Source organism: Mytilus galloprovincialis, chromosome 8 (assembly GCF_965363235.1).
Source record: "Mytilus galloprovincialis chromosome 8, xbMytGall1.hap1.1, whole genome shotgun sequence".
NCBI classification, from domain to species: Eukaryota; Metazoa; Mollusca; class Bivalvia; order Mytilida; family Mytilidae; genus Mytilus; species Mytilus galloprovincialis.
In genome coordinates, this window is record NC_134845.1 from 42,795,366 (window position 1) to 42,816,801 (window position 21,436).

The 21,436-nt window shown below is 30.8% G+C and overlaps 1 protein-coding gene across 2 annotated transcripts; it reads left to right on the top strand.

Annotated features, from left to right (window-relative positions):
- Window positions 1-118: 118 nt before the first annotated feature.
- On the top strand, window positions 119-16,659 carry LOC143041996 (MBT domain-containing protein 1-like). Of its 2 annotated transcripts, none has more exons than XM_076214191.1 (22): window positions 119-277; window positions 1,528-1,543; window positions 2,016-2,152; window positions 2,808-2,979; window positions 3,432-3,577; window positions 3,849-3,939; window positions 4,355-4,434; window positions 4,786-4,897; window positions 5,223-5,357; window positions 5,832-5,920; window positions 6,258-6,401; window positions 6,998-7,094; window positions 8,272-8,351; window positions 8,981-9,082; window positions 9,454-9,601; window positions 10,092-10,171; window positions 10,431-10,495; window positions 10,811-10,980; window positions 12,563-12,676; window positions 13,225-13,332; window positions 13,828-14,135; window positions 14,901-16,659. In XM_076214191.1, exons 1-22 carry the CDS (start codon window positions 275-277, stop codon window positions 15,030-15,032), a joined length of 2,529 nt encoding a protein of 842 aa, XP_076070306.1. In that variant the 5' UTR covers window positions 119-274; the 3' UTR covers window positions 15,033-16,659. The 2 variants fall into 2 exon arrangements, with proteins under 2 accessions (XP_076070306.1, XP_076070307.1); XM_076214192.1 differs by having other exon boundaries at window positions 12,563-12,667.
- Window positions 16,660-21,436: the final 4,777 nt, after the last annotated feature.

Consider the following 21,436-nt stretch of genomic DNA (forward strand, 5'->3'; position numbering starts at 1 on the left):
TTATGGATCGGTTGTATGGGGTTCTTTGATTGGTTGAAATTCTAACATTCTCAACTTTATGAATAAATTGTCCAATTAAATTATTTGTAACGTTCTCACCGTAAATTTGTACGCATGCGTGTTGTCCTACAGAGACTTGTGTTTGTCCCTGAAATCCAGGCACCGTGTAGCAGACAATGTTATTTTGAGTCTACAAAACACTGTTAGATGATTGCATATAAACAAATTTATTGTGCAACGTCTAGAATTCATTAAGTGTCTACCAGATAATCAAATGGTAAGAGTTTTCGATTGAAAATGGGTTTATGCATGGAAATAAGGGTTTGTTTATGTTGTGCTTTGCGGTCGTGTCAATTTTGCTGAATGTTTACATTTTGACAAGCTGTTTTCAACTGACAGTTAACTCCATAAAGCGGTGATTTTAGGGTTCATTTTAGTCACACAGTGTAAACAAATATATTTCAGATTAATTTTCATGATTTTGTGTGTTGTACACATCTAGGAAATCATCAGACGAAATTGGGTAGTTTTGGATACTTGCCAACTTTTTTTTGTCCAGCAGCATTTCACATCTTGCAGATATTAAGTTTATAAATGTAATCCATTTTGTATTAAAGCTTGTAAATGTGTATTTGTAAGAATTCAAAAGAAAAAAAACAACTGAATTTTGTTGGGGTGATGCAATTTTGAGTTGGGTAATTGAACTTGAAGGCAGCATATGGATCATTTAATATATGTTATCTCTATTTGTTGGCCATACCTTGACATCACAAAGGGTCCTGTCAAATTTCGAAGTTGCACACTATAAAAAATATCTGATGCCACAACGGAAAGTGATCAATGTTATTGTATGAAGTCAAAAGTTAAATTGGCAAAGATTTGTCAAATAGCTATAAGGTGTGTTGTACCCCTTTTGTCTATATGAATTAAAAGAGACGAATAGTATGCATAACTGTGGGTTCTTGGTCTAGTGATGAAAAAGAATAGCTTAAATGCTGAAGGTCCTGGGTACAATGGGCACTGGTGACTAGTCTCAGTTGGTCAAAGTGGCCCCTGACTTTGACAAGGAGATAACCTTCAGCTATCTCTTTGGTTTGTCTGCTCCAACTGAGTTGCATGGGGGTTCTCTCCCAGTATTTAATATTTCTCCACCATAATTAGTGACTTCCCTGTGTTGAATTGGGGATTTGTCCTTGGTGTTAGGTTGAAAATAAGTAAGTGACACACATCCATCGATCCTGTTCAAGAGTTTACTTGGACATCAGTGTACCCTCGCACTACATGTATTCATTTAGCATTACTGGTACAAGTTTGGATATAGTTATAAAATAAAAAAATAAATGACAAAAATAGCAACAGAACTTTTTAATTTTGTATCCTTAATTTATTTTCTCAAATACCTGTATGACTTTTATACAATTCATAGAGTTTTTTTTTATTTCAGTAGATAAACATTTAAAAGGTCATTCTAAAAAGAGCAAGATTATTGTTTACAAATAAAATATACAATTTTCTATTCACTTTCAGGACCCGATAGAACCAGGTATGTACATTAAATTTTAAAATAAAATAGTAATCTTTAAGTTATTTTGTAAAGAAATTTAGAATTATTAAGCAACTATTCGTGTACAAAGATTTTTATCATGTTCATGTTTATGAATTCTTTCCTAAAATTAAGTCTTGTTTCGATATATTACATACCACCAAACGGAACTTCCACCATATTGCAACTGCCAATGTGTAAAGTTATACTGTTGAACCTCGATTTTGAAGCTTCAGTCTCCTATTCTGATGAAATAATATAGTGTTTACAACTGATAATTTGGTGATTGGTTAATAACTGGATTGACATACATTGTAGCAAGAGGTCAAACATTAGTCTTCATACATGATGTCATACACACATGACACACTAAAACATTAAGGCCATTATTGATAATTGACAATCTAATTTCATGTCATTGTAATAAACATTATGTTGTATATATTATAATATGTATTATATTTATCTTTAGACTGGGGTGGATGGAGTTCTATAACAGAAGCAGGAGAGTCTAATATGTCTGTAGACTCATTCCAGAAACAGGAAGATTCCAATATGAGTATAGGTGATTCCAGATCTGATTCTGTATATGGAGGCAGTAATGTAGGAGTAAGTTTTTATTTTAAACCCCTCTCATGTGAATTGCATATCAACATTTTGTATCTGTTTTAAGGTTATTAATTCATTTTTGTAAAACCAGATGATACATTTTGTACCTGTTTTACTCAAGATTGGTCTGCAACACCATATAATAACGATTCCTCAATGTTCCTAGGAATGAAACAATTTGATTTTGGAAAAAATTGACACAATAAAGGTTTTATCATTTATGCATTTAATGGCTCATTAACCAAAACATCTTGTGGCCTCTCATCTGTCAACTCAAACACCAGTTTTAGCATAGGTTTTACAAAGAATAAAATGATCCAAGCATCCTTATTTGGAAATAAATGTCAATACAAAATAAATATCACTTGGCTAAAACATGAAAATGACACAAAATCATTAGTAAAACTGAGTCAAATTATGCAGGATTTTAAATTCAATCAAAGAAGTATTGCGGCACATGAAAACGCCTGTTAATCAATTCTCCCTTTATCATACCATATTTCAAGGCATTCCAGCACTTCAAGTGTAGTCAAGTTATTGATATGTTTTATAAAATCTTCCAAGATATAAAGCAGGACAACAACTCGTATGTAAGTTCCTCAGTGTTAGAATATGTTATATACCCTGGTAGTTTTAAACCAATTTCTGTTTGCAGGGTGAAGAAGAATATTTTTCTGGACTAGGTGTGTATGATGGGTATGACAGTTATCAAGATGGCAGTGGAAGTTCTTCAGATGAAGGTGATGATGAGGACGATGAAACATATTTCCCAGCATCAAATAAACAGAAAACTCAGTATCGCTTCATGAATGGCAAAGATGGAATGGGTAGGCTTAAACGGCAATACAAAATTTGAAATCTTTAATGTAATTCTTTTCAGGCAAAATGTCTGATGGTTACCTGTCGATATTAAATGTGTTGTTCTTTTGAGTTTTTAATGTTTTATGGTTGTTCTCTGTTTGACATACTTTTGTTACTTTTAATTTTTGCTGTGAAAATTATACTTGGTAGCACGAAAGATTAATTGATTAATTATTTGTTGCATTATGTCCAGTGGCAAATATTTCATGCATGTTAAGGATAATAGGATAATAGCATGTAGGTTTTATTTTTGGTGATCTTTTTTGAAATGCAAAGAGAAGTGATGCGATAATAATAAATTAGTAAAAAAGATTGTAAAATGTATATCTATATGATTTGATTGTGAAAATATTGTTAAATGATGTTATGTCATTTGTACATCTTACACATTGAACCTATGTTTTTTTTTATTGTTTAGCTACATGTGAGAGATGTGGATCAGTTGGCATAAAACATGCATTCTATTCAAAGTCCAAGAGGTTTTGTAGTTTATCATGTTCCAGGAGCTTTGCTACAGCCAAACGGGAAGGGAAACCATTGACCACATTTGACAAGACCCAACAGGTAGGTTAGAAAATATGTTAATCATTCATGATTGAATTCATCATTTATAACTAAATGTAAATTTCTAAAAAAAAATTAAACTAAAGTGAGAAACTCTGAAATACCATTATTGTTGCATGCTACAGAAGAGTTTATTACAGTTCATTCTAATATGTTTAAACTTGAATCACATGCTTCTGGTCCTTGATGTTTTAACTGAATTATATATATAAATAACTGTTCACAATTACACATAAATATGAACTTTACTGATTTGCTTTAAATTTTACAGAAAAAGATTCCAGGAAAAAAGATGAATATTCCAAGTAAACTGCCACAACCTGTTCAGAGTCTGTATCCAAAAACTGTAACAAAAAGACCAGGTAAATATTCATGTTTATACCATATGGGTATGAGGGTTCATGTTTAATTATGTAATTGTTTAGAACTTTAATACATGCTTTGACGTGTGAAATATAAGTTGGGCATTACATTTTCTATATTAATAAATCGTATCTAAGTTTGTTTAGGCTATCTATTGTATTGTGAAATTGATTTATAAATTGTGTACCTATTCATTCTTTTAGCATGTTTTGTTGTTGAAATAGTGATAATATTATAAGTTAAAGTACTTATATAAAAATAAAAGTAAAACAATTTAAAATAAAATTAACTGTCAGATCAGGTAACAAATTTCAGAACACTTTTTTTTTTGATAATCCTTTATTTTTAATGATATACTTGGGAGATACCCTATTGCAATAAACTGATACACATGAACATCAATTTTTATTTCAGGAGGAATGAAAGGCTTTGACTGGGGCCCTTACTTGGCACAAACAGGCAGTGATGCAGCACCAATCACATGTTTTAAACATGTAAGTTATTATTATAGAAATTGTGTATTAAATATTGGCTGATAAGTTCATGGGCACCATTTATGTCATCTTTTTGTTTATAGAGAGAAAAGTGGGCTTAGACATATTCTGTTATTCTTTTTCTTTGAAAAATCTAACTGAAGTGACTGTTTAATCTCTGTTATATCATGTATATGGCCTCCCCATCTTATTGAATCATATTGAATCAAAATACATGTAATATAACAACAAATTTAAGTTTCAAACTTTAACTTTTCCCTTTTGCATGCACAGATAATACTGAAAAGGAAGTTCAAGTCACATGATGATAAATGGCCTGCACTATTTATATACTTTTATATACCTTTTTAGTGTCCAATGTCTGACCACTGGCAGAATATCAATACTGGTATGAAAGTTGAGTTAGAGAATCATCTGTGTGACATACATGCATTCTGGATAGCTACAGTTGTTAAAGTAGCAGGTAAGATTGTGTCTGTTTGTACATTCAACTGAACCCATGAACCATTATCTTTACAAGAATCTAATCACATTATACATACTATTGTTACAAGTTTGCAAAAACAAAAGGCAGTTTTACTTTAAATAAAGTATGTTAGCCTGAAGTTGAATCATTACATTAAAGTATTACATGCTTTGAGGTATAATATACAGCAAGCTAATTGTATTCTGGAATTTATAAATTAACTGATTAAAACTAGGTTGTGTGGATGCATGAATAAGTTTTTTTCAGGAAGCATTTTCTTAAATTATTAACAACATGAACAAAATTGTTTGAAACTTTGCAGGATACAAAGCTCTGATGAGATTTGAGGGATTTGGAAATGAGTCAACATATGATTTCTGGATTAATCTTTGTACACAAGATGTTCACCCTGTAGGATGGTGTGCAACTGTAGGCAAACCATTAGTCCCACCAAAAAGTAAGTGGTGTGGCAGAAATGAAAAGCATTTCATAGGAAACTGTCAACATAGTCTTATTTCTTGATAAATGTAAAAAGATTTTGTCTATATCTTGTTGATTTTTTTATGCACAAACACAATTCTTAAGCAAACTTTTTCTACACTGTATGATGATGTATATTTATTCAGATTAGTATTTTGACAGGGCTGTTCCATTGAAACCTGCTGTACAGCAAGGCCTGTTGCATGAAATTCTACTTTTATGTTCTCTACCATCTAAAATTCACCCTGCATGTGATGCATATCTCAAAAATAGACCAGCAAGGTTGATCTATCGAATAAAAACAAATTGAAGTTATATTTGTATAAGCCTCTAAAAGTATGCCTTTATTCTAAAAAAAAATACTTGAAAAGGAAGAACCCTTTCTGCAAATTGGCTCCGTCAAAATGTTGTTTCAAGGTAAACTATTTAAAAGTTTATGATATTTTTCCAGGTATCCAGGACAAATATATTGACTGGAAGGAGTATCTAATCAAAAGGTTGACAGGAGCTAGAACTCTTCCAAGTAACTTTTATAATAAGGTAAGTTAGTATGACAGGAAAATATTTTAGTTTTCTATAAAATTGTATTTATAAGTTATTTATTGATTGCCGGTAATTAAATGCTTTGTCCACATAAATAATTTTCATATGCTACATTTGTCTTAATTTTTTAGTTTTCAGGATAAATATAGAATATGCAGAGACCAAATATAAATAGTAACTCCTAACAAGTATTATAAAGAAAAATACACACACACACAATGTAGTAGTAGTAATGATGAATATTTTCACTTGGAAATCAAGTAACACAACTCAAATTTGTCCTATTTTATTTTAAAAAAATAACTGATTAAAATTTGTATTTTACACATTTAAGGTTGTAGAATGTATCAATGACATTCCAATCAAGAAAGGTATGCAGTTAGAAGTAGTTGATAAAATGTGTGTGTCTGCCATGAAGGTAGCTAAAGTTCAAGAAGTTGTTGGAGGAAGACTTAGACTACATTATACAGATTCTAAGGTACAACATTTACACATAGAACTATCTCTCTCAGAAAATATAGCACAAAATATAGATAATCAAGTCAAAATAAAAAAAAACCAACAAATTAACAAAATGAAAAATAGATATTTTGGGGCACCAACAATTTCGGAAGAAGAGAAATATGCATTAGCTGTTGTTTTGATGCATGAATTTTAGAGTTACTTCTTTAATGATAACTTTTTGCTCAAAGCCAGTTCTCAAAGAAGTTCCAATTAGAAAAATTATTCCAAAAAATTATTCAACCAAAGAAAGATATTTTTATCCAATTAACTTGCAAAACTGAAAATAGTTTAAAAAAAATATTTTCCCTTCAAAACTGCAGACAATATAGAAATATTTAGTGTGTTAGAGCTATTCCAGAAAAATGTAGGGGGAGGGTTTAGTAGGTTTGGAAGACACTTTGATAATGTTTGTGTAGGTGAAGTGAGGATCAAATTATGTGGTCATGTCTGCAAATCAAAATGCAATGGCCTTAAAAAAGTGCTTCACCTCACCCATATTGTTAATCTGAAAAAGCCCTTAATAAATGTAACAAATGAAATTTTTTGAGTTGATTTATATTTTTTATATAGGAAGAGATTGATGAGTTCTGGTGCCATATGAGATCTCCATTGGTTCACCCTATAGGGTGGTCACAGACTTCAGGACATAAACTGCATGCTACTCAAGGTTAGTTGAGAATCATTTATCTATTTTAGATGAATATCATATGCTTTAAAGTGTAATAGATGAAATGAGATGCCGTTAATTAGAATTATTACATAATCAATTACTGTGTATTCATTTATTTTCGTGGTTACCAAATTTCATGGATTAAGGAAAACTTACATGTTCCTGGATATTTAATTTCATGGTTTTGCTGAAATCTGTATACAAGCATATATAGAAAATTTGGTATTTGTTTCACATTTTTTTTTCGTGGTTTACCTGTTCCCACAAAATCCACAAAAATGTATATCCAAGGAATAATACTGTATAGCCGGTTAATTTCCGGGGTTGCTAATTTTCGCTTATTTTTCACGGATAGAACAGAATCGAAAAAAATAAATTCCGCCAATTTAAAACGGCACATGCAAGGGTATTGATAAAAGTTTTGAATCCACCAAAATAATAACTGCCAAAATATTTCATTAACCTTATTCTATGAAAATAGAAAAATTTTACACACGCTATACGGTAATGAATCTACAGAAGCATAGTAATAGTCTTCTATTAACGCTCTGATGTTCTTTTATAAAGATGTCACCTTTAAGCACTTGTTTATGTTGACTCTAGATTTTATAATAATTGTATGCTGATATATATGGAATCTGATTAATGTGTCAGATGTTTGATTATATTTTAAAGACTTTTGGAATAAGATTTTTATTCTGTTAAAAATTAAATTCATATTGATAAACATTTAATAATTTAAAACATTTGGTGGTAAGTCAAAATTACAAGACAACTCATTGAATCAATGATACTATTTCTTGACATTTATCTTTATCACTCTACAGAAATGTAATTGCGTTTCAAATCATGAGACAACTGCGGTGAATGTTTATAAAATATTTAAACAAGAATATAAATACAGATATTATCTGATGGAATATAGAAATAAAAACATTAGTCACATATCAAAAAAATATCAAAAATATATTTAAATGAAATGTATGAAATATGTCTCAGTAGATACTAAAAGGTTATTAAAGTCAAAAATAAATTTAAAAAAAATAACCCATCAGTCTTACAAAAATGCATTTTGTAACATGGTTTTCAGTTCAATATGATACATTTCAATTGTGATTTTGTCACAGCTTCTATCTGTATAGAAAACAAATAACGTTTTTGAATTTTTTTTTAGAATACAGATCAAAATGTTTAAACAAAATAACGATGGACAAGTATGATCCTGATGATGTCACACCTGATATGTTCGAAAAGGTCAGTATCTAGGACACAGTGTTTAACAGTTAACTAAAAAATATTTAAAGTTTTAAGAATTTATTTTTAGACACATTTATGCTTTGAATCCATATTCATTTACAATACTTTGATAATTCATCTGCAATTGTTTGTTTACCTGTAAATTTCTATACCTTTAAGATTTATTTTATGGTCAGACATTTAATAATCACAAATATATACATAGTGATTAATGATAATATTTCATAGTCATTGATAAATATGTGGTTGAAGAGTCAACTCATGGTAAAATTACATATACCAGTTTATGTAAAGAAATGTGTCTATCTATCAGACACCTCTGTTATTGTTATCTGTGCACCAAGTTTGACTCTGCATAGAAATTATTTCACTATTTTGGGTTGATTGTCATCAATTTCAATCAGGATTCTCAATAAAGAATACCCATTTTATCAACTCCTATAGTTTTCAAGAGTATTAAATCCTTTCTGGAATGTTTGTATATACTTTTAAGATATGCAGCTGTAAACACAAAATGAAAAATATATGCAAATCAGGATGGAAACCACTGCATAATATTAATGAAGTGAAATGATGTTCTGATATACTTTTTTGCTTAATTGCTAAACCAACATTTCAATTTTCAGAAGAAGGAACCACCTCATGGAGCTAAATTCCAAGAAGGTATGAAATTGGAAGCCATAGATCCACTCAACCTTTCTGCAATATGTGTAGCCACTGTTATGAAGGTAAATATTGTTTGTACATATAATTTAGTGCTGTGCTTAATGGTATAGTTGGTTAAATTGTAATAAATCTGATGCAATTATTTCTCAAATTTTGAAACTTTCATACAAATGGTAGGAGTAATAAAAAAACCAACAATTTCTTTTCTAATTAAGTTCTTGAAAATGTTTCTGTTAAAGGATTTTTTACTTTGGCCTTTGACTTAACATTGAAAATATGTGAAATGAAATTATGAATTGGACATTTATTTTCTCTCACTTTATTGACTTTTCTTACAATGATAAGAAACCAGATGTGATTGAAATGATTTGGAATGTATGGATACACAATTGATGTATTGATATTTTTTAATAAAATGGTTGTTTTTTTTAAGGTTCTGAAGAATAACTATTTGATGATTGGAATAGATGGTTCTATAGCTCAGAATGGAACAGACTGGTTCAACTATCATTCTACATCACCATGTATCTTCCCTGTAGGATTCTGTGAAGTTAATGGAATAGAATTAACACCACCTAGAGGTTTGCTAATACACAATCATTGTATTTTTTTTTTGGGGGGGGGGGGGGTGAAAAAAAAGTGTTGTTAATGTAGATATGGAAAGTTAAAATCAAAATATTGTACTTCTTAATATGTATAATAATTTTTAGTTGCCTCAATGGCAATCTACAACTTCTCCTTATTTGAATATTTATGAAATTTTAGTATGAGAGATGTTTTAACATAGCTTTTGTTTACCATAATTGAAGATTACAGAATCAGCTTTAATACTTCAATGATTGCTTATTTTGGAGAAATGAGCAGCCATCTATTTGTAATTTTTGGACATGGTACACTTTGAAATATAAGACAAAGAAGTTTTTGTTAAAAAGAATGGTTCGATGGGCAACATGTAATGAATATTATTTTATTTGTGTAAAATTAAAAAAAATTAAATCTAAGAATTTCTATCCTCTTGCAAAAGAAAACTCATATTTTAAAGTACAATTTTCCTATTTTTTGTTATTTCAGGATATAAAGGGCAGTTCAAATGGTTTGAATATTTACGACAGACGAAATCATCAGCAGCTCCTGTTAAACTGTTTGATAAGGTATTCATTTGTATTCTTTATATTCCGTTGATAGCCAAAAGCATGATAGGTTGTTTAAGTTATAGCTGTGTTTTGAAAATAGAAGGTAGCCCTGAAAAGGCAATTATGATCAACTATAGGAATTCTAAAGAGTACTATCTGACTCAATCTCACTATTTTAGATTGCCTAATTGATGATCACTTTTTCATTTAACTCTCCATAGTATTTTGGTCACGGCTGTATAATAATATGTCATTAAAATATTTAACATTTTTGCAGGAAATACCAAAGCATGGGTTCAAACCTGCTAACAAAGTTGAAGCTGTTGATCTGATGGAACCAAGGTACTGTAGAAATATCAGTTTGTAATAATATGTTAGTTTCTTATTAAGGGAGATAATCACTTGATTTATAAATGAAGGCATTTGTTCATATTTGATTGTTATTTCAATTTTGTAACATTTTTTTAGGGCTATTGCTCTAAAATGGATTTGGGGATGTAGTATTGGACCTTCAAAATCCAACAAATACTACTTTCTGATAGACATTTAATCGAATTTTACATGCAACCCATGAACATACTACCATGAATCTACCTCCCTTTCAACTTCCCTTCATTACTCCTTTCCTTCTTATATAGTTTTCATGTTATTTTTCAGATTGATATGTGTAGCCACTGTGAGTCGAGTTGTAGGACGATTATTGAGAATTCATTTTGATGGTTGGGAGGTTACATATGACCAGTGGGTTGACTGTGAAACAGCTGATTTATATCCTGTTGGTTGGTGTGAGGTCATGAACTATGGTTTAGAAGGACCAAGGGTTAAAAGTGAGTAATATGTATTCCAATTAAGCTTAGTGTGAGGCAATGACCTATTGGTAAGAAGCCAATGTAACAAACAGCCCCTCTTGGCAATACAATCTTACCTTCAGGCGCGGATCCAGAGGGGGGGTTCCGGGGGTTGGAACCCCCCCTTTTTTTTGGACGATCAATGCATTTGAATGGGGACATGTAATTGGAACCCCCCCTTTTTAAAATGGCTTGGTCCGCCCCTGACCTTTATCATTGCTTTTCATCCCTTTTATCGTGTTTTACAGGGATATTTTTACATGCATTTGGTCATGATAAGGTAATATTTCATGAGCCAGTTGTCAAATTAAATATCTTTTTTAGACTTGATTATTTTTTATGCAAACCACAACTGAACAGGATATATCGTCAGTGACCTATAGTTGGTAATTTCTGTGTCAATTTGGTCTCTGTGGAGAGTTGTCTCTTTGGCAATCATACCTCATCTTTTTTTTTTTTTATATCTGCATATTTATTTAAATCAATTTCATTACCCAGACAAATATTGTCTTAGAGCAACAACATACATGTATTTAACATTTTATTTGTGTATATTTTTTAGTGTTGTCAACGATTAACCGGTTAACCGTTCGAATGACCGAATACCGAATACCAAAAAATGCTAACCGGTTAACCAGAATTTTATTCAATTTTTTTAAAGAATTGATATAAATTTATATTGACATCATTAAATAGATGTGTTTTCTTTACAAATTGTCGTCTTGGTAATATTTTGAGTGATCAATTGTCCAGTATATTGATTGCAATTCATAATCCAAAAATATGAAATTAATTAGAACTCTCAGCTCGGGGCAAGATCTTAAGGAAACATAATTAGTTACATGTTTTAACAGTAATTTCTAATCGGTAACACGATCAAATTTTACGATTTACTTCATCATTTCATATTTTATCTTATATTGTGTAGACCTACATCTGAATGTGCAATCTCTGTCGTGCAGGTCTTTGTCATATTTTAAACTTAATGCTAACTCAAAAACTGTAAAAAAGCAAACCAAAGTGAATTTAATCAATATATAATTGATGGTACGATTAATAGGATTAATTCAACATTGAAACACCTCACATTATTTTCGAAGACAACAAGACAAAATGGAAGAATCATCGGTTTCAGACATATTCAATTCTACGAGATCAAGACGTTTTTTTTGGGTTTTTTTTTCAATCTGAAGTAAGTACAAACGCCATAGTTGATACCGTGTATTTGGTAATGAACTTGGACAGGAATCTTCACAGACCAGCCTTATAATACCAAAGGACAAACTTCAATTCATTGTATTATAAAAACGTAAATGTACGACTTGGATGGAAGGTAGTCACATTGACACTCATACCTCATCTTATATGTATGTGTAGGGTACAATTGATAAGGCCTTAGAACATCAACTAAAATTACCAGTTAACCGGTTAATCGGTCGAACGATTATATGAGTAACCGGTTAGGCAAAAGTGTACGATTTGACAACACTAATATTTTTCAAAACCTTATTGTGAAAGTTCAGTACTATTGAGGGTGTAAAATCTGCCATTTCTCTTACAGTTGAACCAATATCTCCTGTACCAGTTGTACCCAAACTGGTAAAAGAATCCCCTTTTAGTAAGAAAAGAAAAGGAAAGACACAGATCTATAAAGGTCCAAGAAAGAGTAAGTCAAGTAAGATATACAATCATAATTATATAAAGTTAATATGTGTAAAATTTAAGCCATGTTATTGGACAGTATTTAAAGCAGCAAATATGATATGTGTTACTGTTTATACAAAATTTATTCAAAATTAATTTCCATTTTATAAGAAACTGATTTTAAACCTTGAATTATTTACATCAATGATCTGTTCGAAAACCAGCTTGTTTCCAGTAGAAAAAAGATAAATTACAAATTGCATTCCAACTTTTTAAATGCCAATGCATTTACAGGACTAAAAGAATACTTATAAAAGAGAGATGCATATGTACAGAAAAAGAAAAAAGAAAACATTGGGACTCCATTCATAATTGTTTATGATTGCCAGTTCTCCTTCCTTGTAAATACATTTGTCCATGGCACAATTTAACCAATACAGTCTGAATTTTGGAATATTTGGTTAGGTAAAACATGTTAAAAATATTTACTATGACTCCTAAATTCATTAATAAAACTAGTTGCAGAATATTTACTTGTTTTACACTCATAATATACTATATACATGTATATATTTACAGAGCGAAAGCCGAAGTTATCACCAACAGGCTTACCATTAGGAGAGTTAGGAAACATCAAAACAGAAAGTAACAGTTCATTTTCATCACAGTTTGAATCAACCATAAAAGGTATTATAAATATGGATAAAGTCAAAACTTTAAAAAATAATATTGATGGATTTATTGATCGTTGTCTATTAAACCTCCAATGACAATTTTTTTTATGCATATTCATCACTTAAAATAAGCTATTTATAATTAACTTGTGTACTTTGGGTTACACCAGGCCATGGAAAAAAAATGACTTAGGTATGATACTGTTATGTGAAATGTATGAAACAATCTATACCTATTGGTATAGGCACAATAAGATTGTAGCAAAAGATAAAAAAAAATGTGCCATTTGGTGTTCCAATTATATCTTAATTCATTTTAGTTTAGAAAGTGTCGCTTACATTTAAAACTGAACATGGGTAACATGGTTTGTATAAAAGCTTTTGTATCAAGGATCTTGAATGATAGAGACAATTTTTCATAACAGTAATATAATTGTTATTGTTGCATGTAAAAAAATGTTGTTTACGCACAAACAAAAATATACTTTTTTTTCTTCTTTTCAAACAGTGAAAACGGAAGTAGAAGATGTAGATTTCCCACCATCATTAAGTCCTCATCAATCATTTTCTGAAGAAAAATCCATTAGATCAGGCAGCAATGAATCACCATCATCAAAACCTAGTGTTACAAAAACAGCATTATCAAATCTGTTAATGTCAAAATCAGGGGGAACTAACCCTGTAGACAGTACTAAATCGAGCCAGTTGGCTCAGAGACATTTAACCATTCCTCCAGATCAGTGGACTGTTTCTGATGTGTGCTATTTCCTCAAAGTCAATGATTGTGCTTCGTTTTGGGAAAGTTTTGTTAGAAGTGTAAGTTTGTTCTTAAATGTTTTTATTTTTAATTGGAAGAAAAAAGTTGTATAATGACACTTTGAGTTTGAAAATGAAATAATATTCGGAAAATTTGATATCGATATCCTTATTAAAAAAATTATTTTTTAACATGTGCATGTATATAATGACAGAGTTGGTTTAAACCTCATGAAAAAAACTAGCATCAGAAACAAGAAAATCCACTTAAATGAATTACAATGCAACCAAGAATATTGCTGTCAATTCATAAATTTCCATTTGAATAAGACATTTGATTAACTTTGTTTCTTACTATTCTTATATGTTATCAGATATCACCTTATTCTCAAAGGAACTGTCAGAAGTTCTATAACATTTGTACAATACATAATCTATATATCTCTGTCAAAACCAAAATATACAACATTAGGATGAGAGGCATGACAGCATTGTTTTCCTCAAACAATATGTTAACCAGTTGCGTCCACAGAAACTTGCAAAAAATATCAATTTTATAGAGACATTTTACGAGTAAAGTGTAACCTGTGGAATCTGACACCGGAGTTTTCCAAAATCCTGCTTTAACTGACACATTTTTAGAGTCCAAAAAAATGCCTTTCCGTGCAGAAAAAAACTGAGTATTCCGAAAAACCTGCTTAATCCAACATTTTTGTCTGGTCCCCCAGTGTGTCAAATTAAGCAATTTACACTGTAAAAAAAAATGGACACTTCATCATTGTATATATAGTTTTTTTAGCAGCTAACTTTTCATTTTATTTTCAGAAAGTTGATGGTAAAAAGTTGCTTGAATTAACTAAAGACCAGATCAGCAGTTTGACTGGTATGAAAATTGGTGCTTCCATTAAGATGACAGAGATGATTCAGCAATTAAAAACCAGGGCTCAGAAATCATAGCAATACGCTTGTGTAGATAATGTTTAAAAAATCACATTGGTGCCATTGAAATAGTCAATTTTAACAAGTATGAAAACAATGACATTGTTTAAGGTCTGTTATATTTTACTTAGATTTTTTTGTTGGGTAAACTGCACCTTACAGTTTTCTATGTATTGGAGGCTTTACAATGTATACTGAAGGTCAACAATTTTACTTGTAGTGTTCTTTTAAAATGCTTTGCAATGAACAAACCTTAAAATCATGCAAATTTGAAAGTTATATATGTATTGTGTATCGCTCATAAAAAATGATAATTTTTGTTGCCTGATTGGAAATACCCTTCAAAATTTGAAACTTAGGCCAAATAAAAATATATGTGTGGTTCCAGTAACCCTACCGTCTCTACTTTTTTGGCATAAAAATAGCATACCCTAAAGATTTTATTGTCATTTTTCATTAAGCACTGTTAAAGTCAGAATGTTGCTCCCATAGACTCAATGTAAAAATAAAACATAAAATAAAAAAAAAATCCCTACCTACCTACCCTTACTTTTTTCAGATGTAACTGGAACCACACATACTTTTTTATTTGGCCTTACATGTAATATGTATCTTTCTGTAGAGATGATTTCTTTTTAACAAGTCTGGAGGTCAGAGATTGTTAATTCACCAAATAAATGGACTTAAGATACCTGTACTTGCAATAAAGCTGTGACAATTTATAATATACCTGTATGATAACAGTACAACTTGTCTCAAGAGACCTAATCATCAAAAGATAACTATTTTCTGAAAGGGATGCAAGTATTAAGATTTATACCCCCAAAAAATTTGTTTAATGGTGCACAGTAAAAGTGATTATGTTTATTATTACATTGCATATAAAAGGGTCTAGATAAGGGTCCTTCAATTCTATATTCTTTAGTTGTTAAAGCTATTTTTCTCTATTCTTTATAATTTTGTATATTTTTCTCTTTCTTTGTATTTAAGCACTCCTTTATTATCTATTTTTTATACTTGTTACCTTTTGTTCTGTACTTATTGACCATTATTCCCTGTTCTCATATACATTGAACTGGAAAGCTATGCATTTTACATGTTTAATTACCTTTAAATGTACCAAATATTTTGAGAATACATCTGCTTTAGTTATGTTTACTGATTGGTCCAACCTATGGAAGTTGAACATTTTCAAATCAGTGGGCTTGTGCATTTTACATATGTTTGTGTTATTGCTTTATGAGAGCTGAATGAATATATAAAGTATAATTTTAACTGTAATGAAATTTACAGCCTGATTTTAGTTGGTATGTTCAGTTGTTAAATGTGATTGCAGATTTTTGTTTACAGTTTGTAAAAAGGTATCTAGAACTCTGAACTTTGAAAAGAATTTTAAAAAATGAATGTGATTTAAAGAATGAGGGCCCTCATGGGGTTTTTGATTATGTGATTACTTGGCCGTTTTTTTAATGATTATTTGATTATTAAGCCAAATATTTCATGATTATTTGATTACCTAGGACTGTATTTTTAGTTTATGATTATTTGATTACTAAAGATAAGCAAATATTTAATGATTATGTGATTATATTGGCAAAAAAATGGTGATTATGTGATTACTAGGACCCCCCCATGAGGGGCCTCAAGAATGGCTGCCTAATTCAATTCCATATCATCATTTTTGTTTTGAAAAAAAATAATAGTGGTTTGATTGCCAATGTCAATTTAAAGATAGTTCTATAAATATCCCTTCAGTTTTGTCATGAAATTATGCTCTTATGTATTGAAATGTTGATTTATAGTTCTTATTTACATTGTACATGGTTGGTTTTGGGGTGCTGCATTTCTGAGATGTCTCAATGAATAGTAAAAATTCTTTCAGTACTGGTCAATTGTTTATGTTTTGTTAAAAACTTGCCATCTATATTACATGTGTAATCTTTTGCAATGTTTTAATATAAGATTACTACATTATTGTTTTTTTTTATAATTACTTTAGGCTGTCAGGTTGTATATTATATATATTTTTGCTGCTTATCTTGTTAGTATACATGTATATGTAAAATATACTTATGGTTTGAATTATTGCAATTACATATGTTTGTCATTTCCAAGAGTTATAAGGGAAATACTTGAAGGTTATATGTACTTTAACTTTTACTGAAAGGTTATATGAAATGGGTTTTTTTTAATGTAAAAGTTAACTGACATTTTGTTTAACCTATAAACATTGATATATTTTCAATAACATTTTTGCAGTGAATAGAAATTTGAAACTAAAAATATAGCATTAGGTACATGAACTTCTGGAAATGACTAGGCTTTACTGTAAACATGGAAATTCTTGTGCAAGAGTTTTTTTTGCTGAGGGCTATTTAAAAAAAATTTGGGTTGGGGAAGGAAAGGTTCTCAGATTAATTATGGGTGGTCAAGGTCGTTAAAAAGTGCTTCTCATGCACCCCCCCCTTGGAGTTTAATTCTGGAACCGCCCTTATTCCACTCCAATAATGAGAACAAATTAAACTCATTTATCTGAGGATGTTAGTCCTCAAAATTTAAACCCTTGCATAACAAGTTTTCCATTGATATCATGAAAAGATTCACATTTTTACCTTATTCTACTACATGTATGATATATTTTGTTTAAGGGTATTATTGTTTCTGTGATATTAAATATGGTGTAATATAGTTTTAATTTTATTATGTTAATTGATAATGGTTTTGTAATGACCTGAAGCAATGAAATTATTTGGTGTAATTGAATTTGACATATGCACATTTTGTGTGAATGTATAATTTACATGGAAATAGTTTATTGGTTTTCTGTCCATGTCCTTTTTAAGATTCTGTTATGTTCTTCTGGTCCCTGATCATATTATATGTTGACCCAATAAACACTTGTAACGAGAAGGCATTTTGGTGTTGTGACTTGTAAATTTGTTCAAAGGCAAGGGTTAGCATACTGTAAATTCAGAAATTATTGGATGTTTTTTATTATTGCGAAAAATACGACATGGTTATAATCGCAATAATTTAAACTGGCATTTTGAAAAATTTTATATGAATTAAACAGGATTTGTCCAAAATCGCATAAATAAATGCACGCAATAATTTCTGAATTTACAGTTATTGATAGTTTGGGTCCTACATTGAAATGATCTAATAATCATGTAACCATGCATGTATGTACAATAAAAGAGTTATGGAAAAAAAGGCAATTATCCAAATCAAATCCTATTTTAGGCAGCAAGCGATTTTTGGTTGTTTGTAACATTTATAATGAAAGGGAGACAATCAAGTTGCAAAAGGACAATGATATGATTGGTAATAGCTGTAAGACATTTATTGCTCCATGTTGAGAAACTTCCAGATACTATTAGCTCTTCATTTGAATTACAAAAGCATACAAAGATAAGTCTGTTATTTTAAACATGATTTCAATTTTGCATATAATGCCTCTCAAGCATTAGTTTTAGTAACCCCCTTATGGGTCCCGTGGTAACATTCTTGCCTCTAGTAGAGAGGTTGTTAAGTCTATCCCTGACCTGATTAAACTTTAGTCTTTGATATTGGTATTTGCTGTTTCTACCCTTAACAAGTGGCATTTACGATTAAGAGCATAGATTGGTTGACCAGTTAGAATAAAGTGTCCAGAGAGGGTGCCATGTTATCCTCTGGACTGTTACCGTGTCAATAAGTATAAAAATTCCACTCTGTATGTCAGAGCTGGCTACAATTCCTATGTCTTTAACACGTTCTCACCATGTTACGCATGTAATATTTGCCACTGTATGAATAACCAGAAGTCATCAACTTTTTTGTTAGAAAATATTATTATGTCAGTTTTAGAGTAAAAGATGTCATCTACAGAAAAAATCATGCTGATCCCATGTCCCATCTTTTAATATGAATATAAATAGGTAATGAAAATGGTTTGCCAGTACAAATGCATCATTTTGTGTATATGAACATACTTAAAATTTTAAAACCAACCAGACTATGATCTTTTCCATGTGTTCCATTTTACATGCAGACTGATGTATGTATATGCATTGTAGTATATTTCAAGCAATTATGTATGGGCAGTGCTATTATTGTGTTAAGAATAAATTTATATTTTCATGTTCATAAAATATAAAATTGTACAAATATATGAATGTTCTTGATTTCTTTACAACAACAATTTCAGCAGCATGTATATAGAGTATATATCTCCCACTTGTTCTTCCAGAGCTTGTGTTTCTTATGATTTCCTTGAAAGAGGATTGCAGCTTACACGGAAGCTATTGAACCCAGGATTTCTAGTTTTAAAGTTGAAGTAATCCATTTGGAAGTGTTACAAGGGCCATCAGGAGGTGGTTGACTGTTTTGAATATCTGTATATCAGTTGTTCATGGATTTGTTCTAAGTGTCTTAGCTATTCTCCCATAGTCTTTTCCTAGAATGTGAATACATTTATTGAGACTTGATGGTAATATGTATTTACATTGAGCAACACATTTAAAGCGATCTGTTCACTCTTCTGTAACAACTGGAATCATTCTGGTTTTGGTGGATTTCCTTTTTCTCAAGTTTTAATTCTTTTATGCAATGTTTTTAGACTTGTTCATCTTTCATTTATATTTGCCATGATTTTTTTCAGTCTATGTTCTACTGAGTTTTTATTCTCCCTTTGGTATTCTTAGTTTACAATTTTTGATTACTTATGTGTTTATCTTATGTTGCTAAATTATCTTTGCAATTTACAATAAATGAATATGTAGTTAAAATGGTAATCGGGAAGAATCAAGTTGCAAGTAACCAAAGGACATGGATGTTAGACTCCGGATTTGTATGTGAAACTCCAAAACTTTTTCAGATTGAATTTGAAATGGCGTCTGCTGAACATTATGCAGTAACTGGATAAAACAAGAATGTGTCCACAGTACATAGATGCACAACTTGCACTATCATTTTCTATGTTTAGTTGGCCGTGAAACGGAGTAATGACTCTAATTTGGCATAATAAATTAGAAAGATCATATCATAGAGAACATGTGTATTAAGTTTCAAGTTGATTTGACTTTTAACTTCAACAAAAACTTTAACCTGAAGGCGGACGAACTAATCGACACACAGACCAGAAAACATAATGCCCATAAATGGGACATAAAAAATCCAGCATTTTTCAGTTTTGAAGGCAGGGTTGGGGAATTTTGAAACTTGTGTTGGAAACTGGATAAGTCTGATCATGAATTTAAATAGCAGGTGTCAACAACAAAGTCCTAAGGAATTCTGTCTTGCAAAAACATATAGTCTAAAAAAAGATTCAGGACTCCAATATGTGAAACGTGTATCTGGCACAAATACATGGTATCTATGATGAGTTCATTTACAACCACCCGGTCGCTGCCACTGCTGGTGGAGTTTATAATTGCCCAGGGTATCACCAGCTTAGTAGTCTGCACTTCTATGTTGACATGATTTATCATTGATATGGTCATAATTATAAATTGTTTACAAAACTTTGAAATTTGAATTCTATGGCTTTTCTACCTCAGGAATAGATTACAAAGTACCTTAGCTGTATTTGTCAAAACTTTAAAGGATTTTTTTGTCCTCAATGCTCTTCAACTTCGTCCTTTATTTGGCCTCGGTAACTTTTTTGATCCGAGCATCACTGATGAGTATTTGTGGACCAAGCATGCATTGCTCAAATACAAAACTCCAATTCTGGTATCTATGGTGAGATTAACTATGGCTTTGTAGTCAGGCACCATAAAGTTATTTAGAAGATGACCTATTTTTGAGGAAAATCTGATAGAAATACAGATCCAGTGTTCATTGTATTCTTATAAGGATTTTGACAACACACCTTTCGTTTCTGATCTGTTATTATTACATCAGCCAATGAAATTTCAATTAAACAAAATCATAGGATCCTAAAAGTAGTTATCAGATGGTGGTGTGTTTACTTTGCGTATAATATTTACAATGGCGAAGCCCATACAAGGTGTAAGAAACGTCACAAACATGTGAACGTAAATACGGGAAACGTAACGTTATAACTTCGAACTATTCTCAACATACTGGGGCCCGCAAAGTGTATTTATGTACAAAACAATAGAAATATTACTTTAAATGTTCATCAATAAAGAAAAGAAATTTAATTTTACACTTGCAGGAATTACTGTCTCTTCAAAACACAAAAATAGGAATCTAAATTAAACTTTAACGAGTCCATGATTTTATTCTTTCCTTTGCACGAACTGATGCCTTCCGCAAGGGCAATGTTCTTGTCAGTATTTCTTCGTTGTTTGGTTCTTCCACATTATATTCATCAGATGGTGTTACTTCGTTTATTTCTTCTTGACGGGGTGATGCGGGATATAATGTACAATACCTTTACTAATATCGGGATCCTTAACCTTCTCAATAAATCC

Excerpts from the sequence above, each read along its gene's own strand:
- LOC143041996 (XM_076214191.1), top strand. Across the intron at positions 2,153-2,807 it reads ATGGAGGCAGTAATGTAGGA|GGTGAAGAAGAATATTTTTC; the intron begins GTAAGTTTTTAT and ends TTCTGTTTGCAG. Across the intron at positions 5,921-6,257 it reads CAAGTAACTTTTATAATAAG|GTTGTAGAATGTATCAATGA; the intron begins GTAAGTTAGTAT and ends TACACATTTAAG.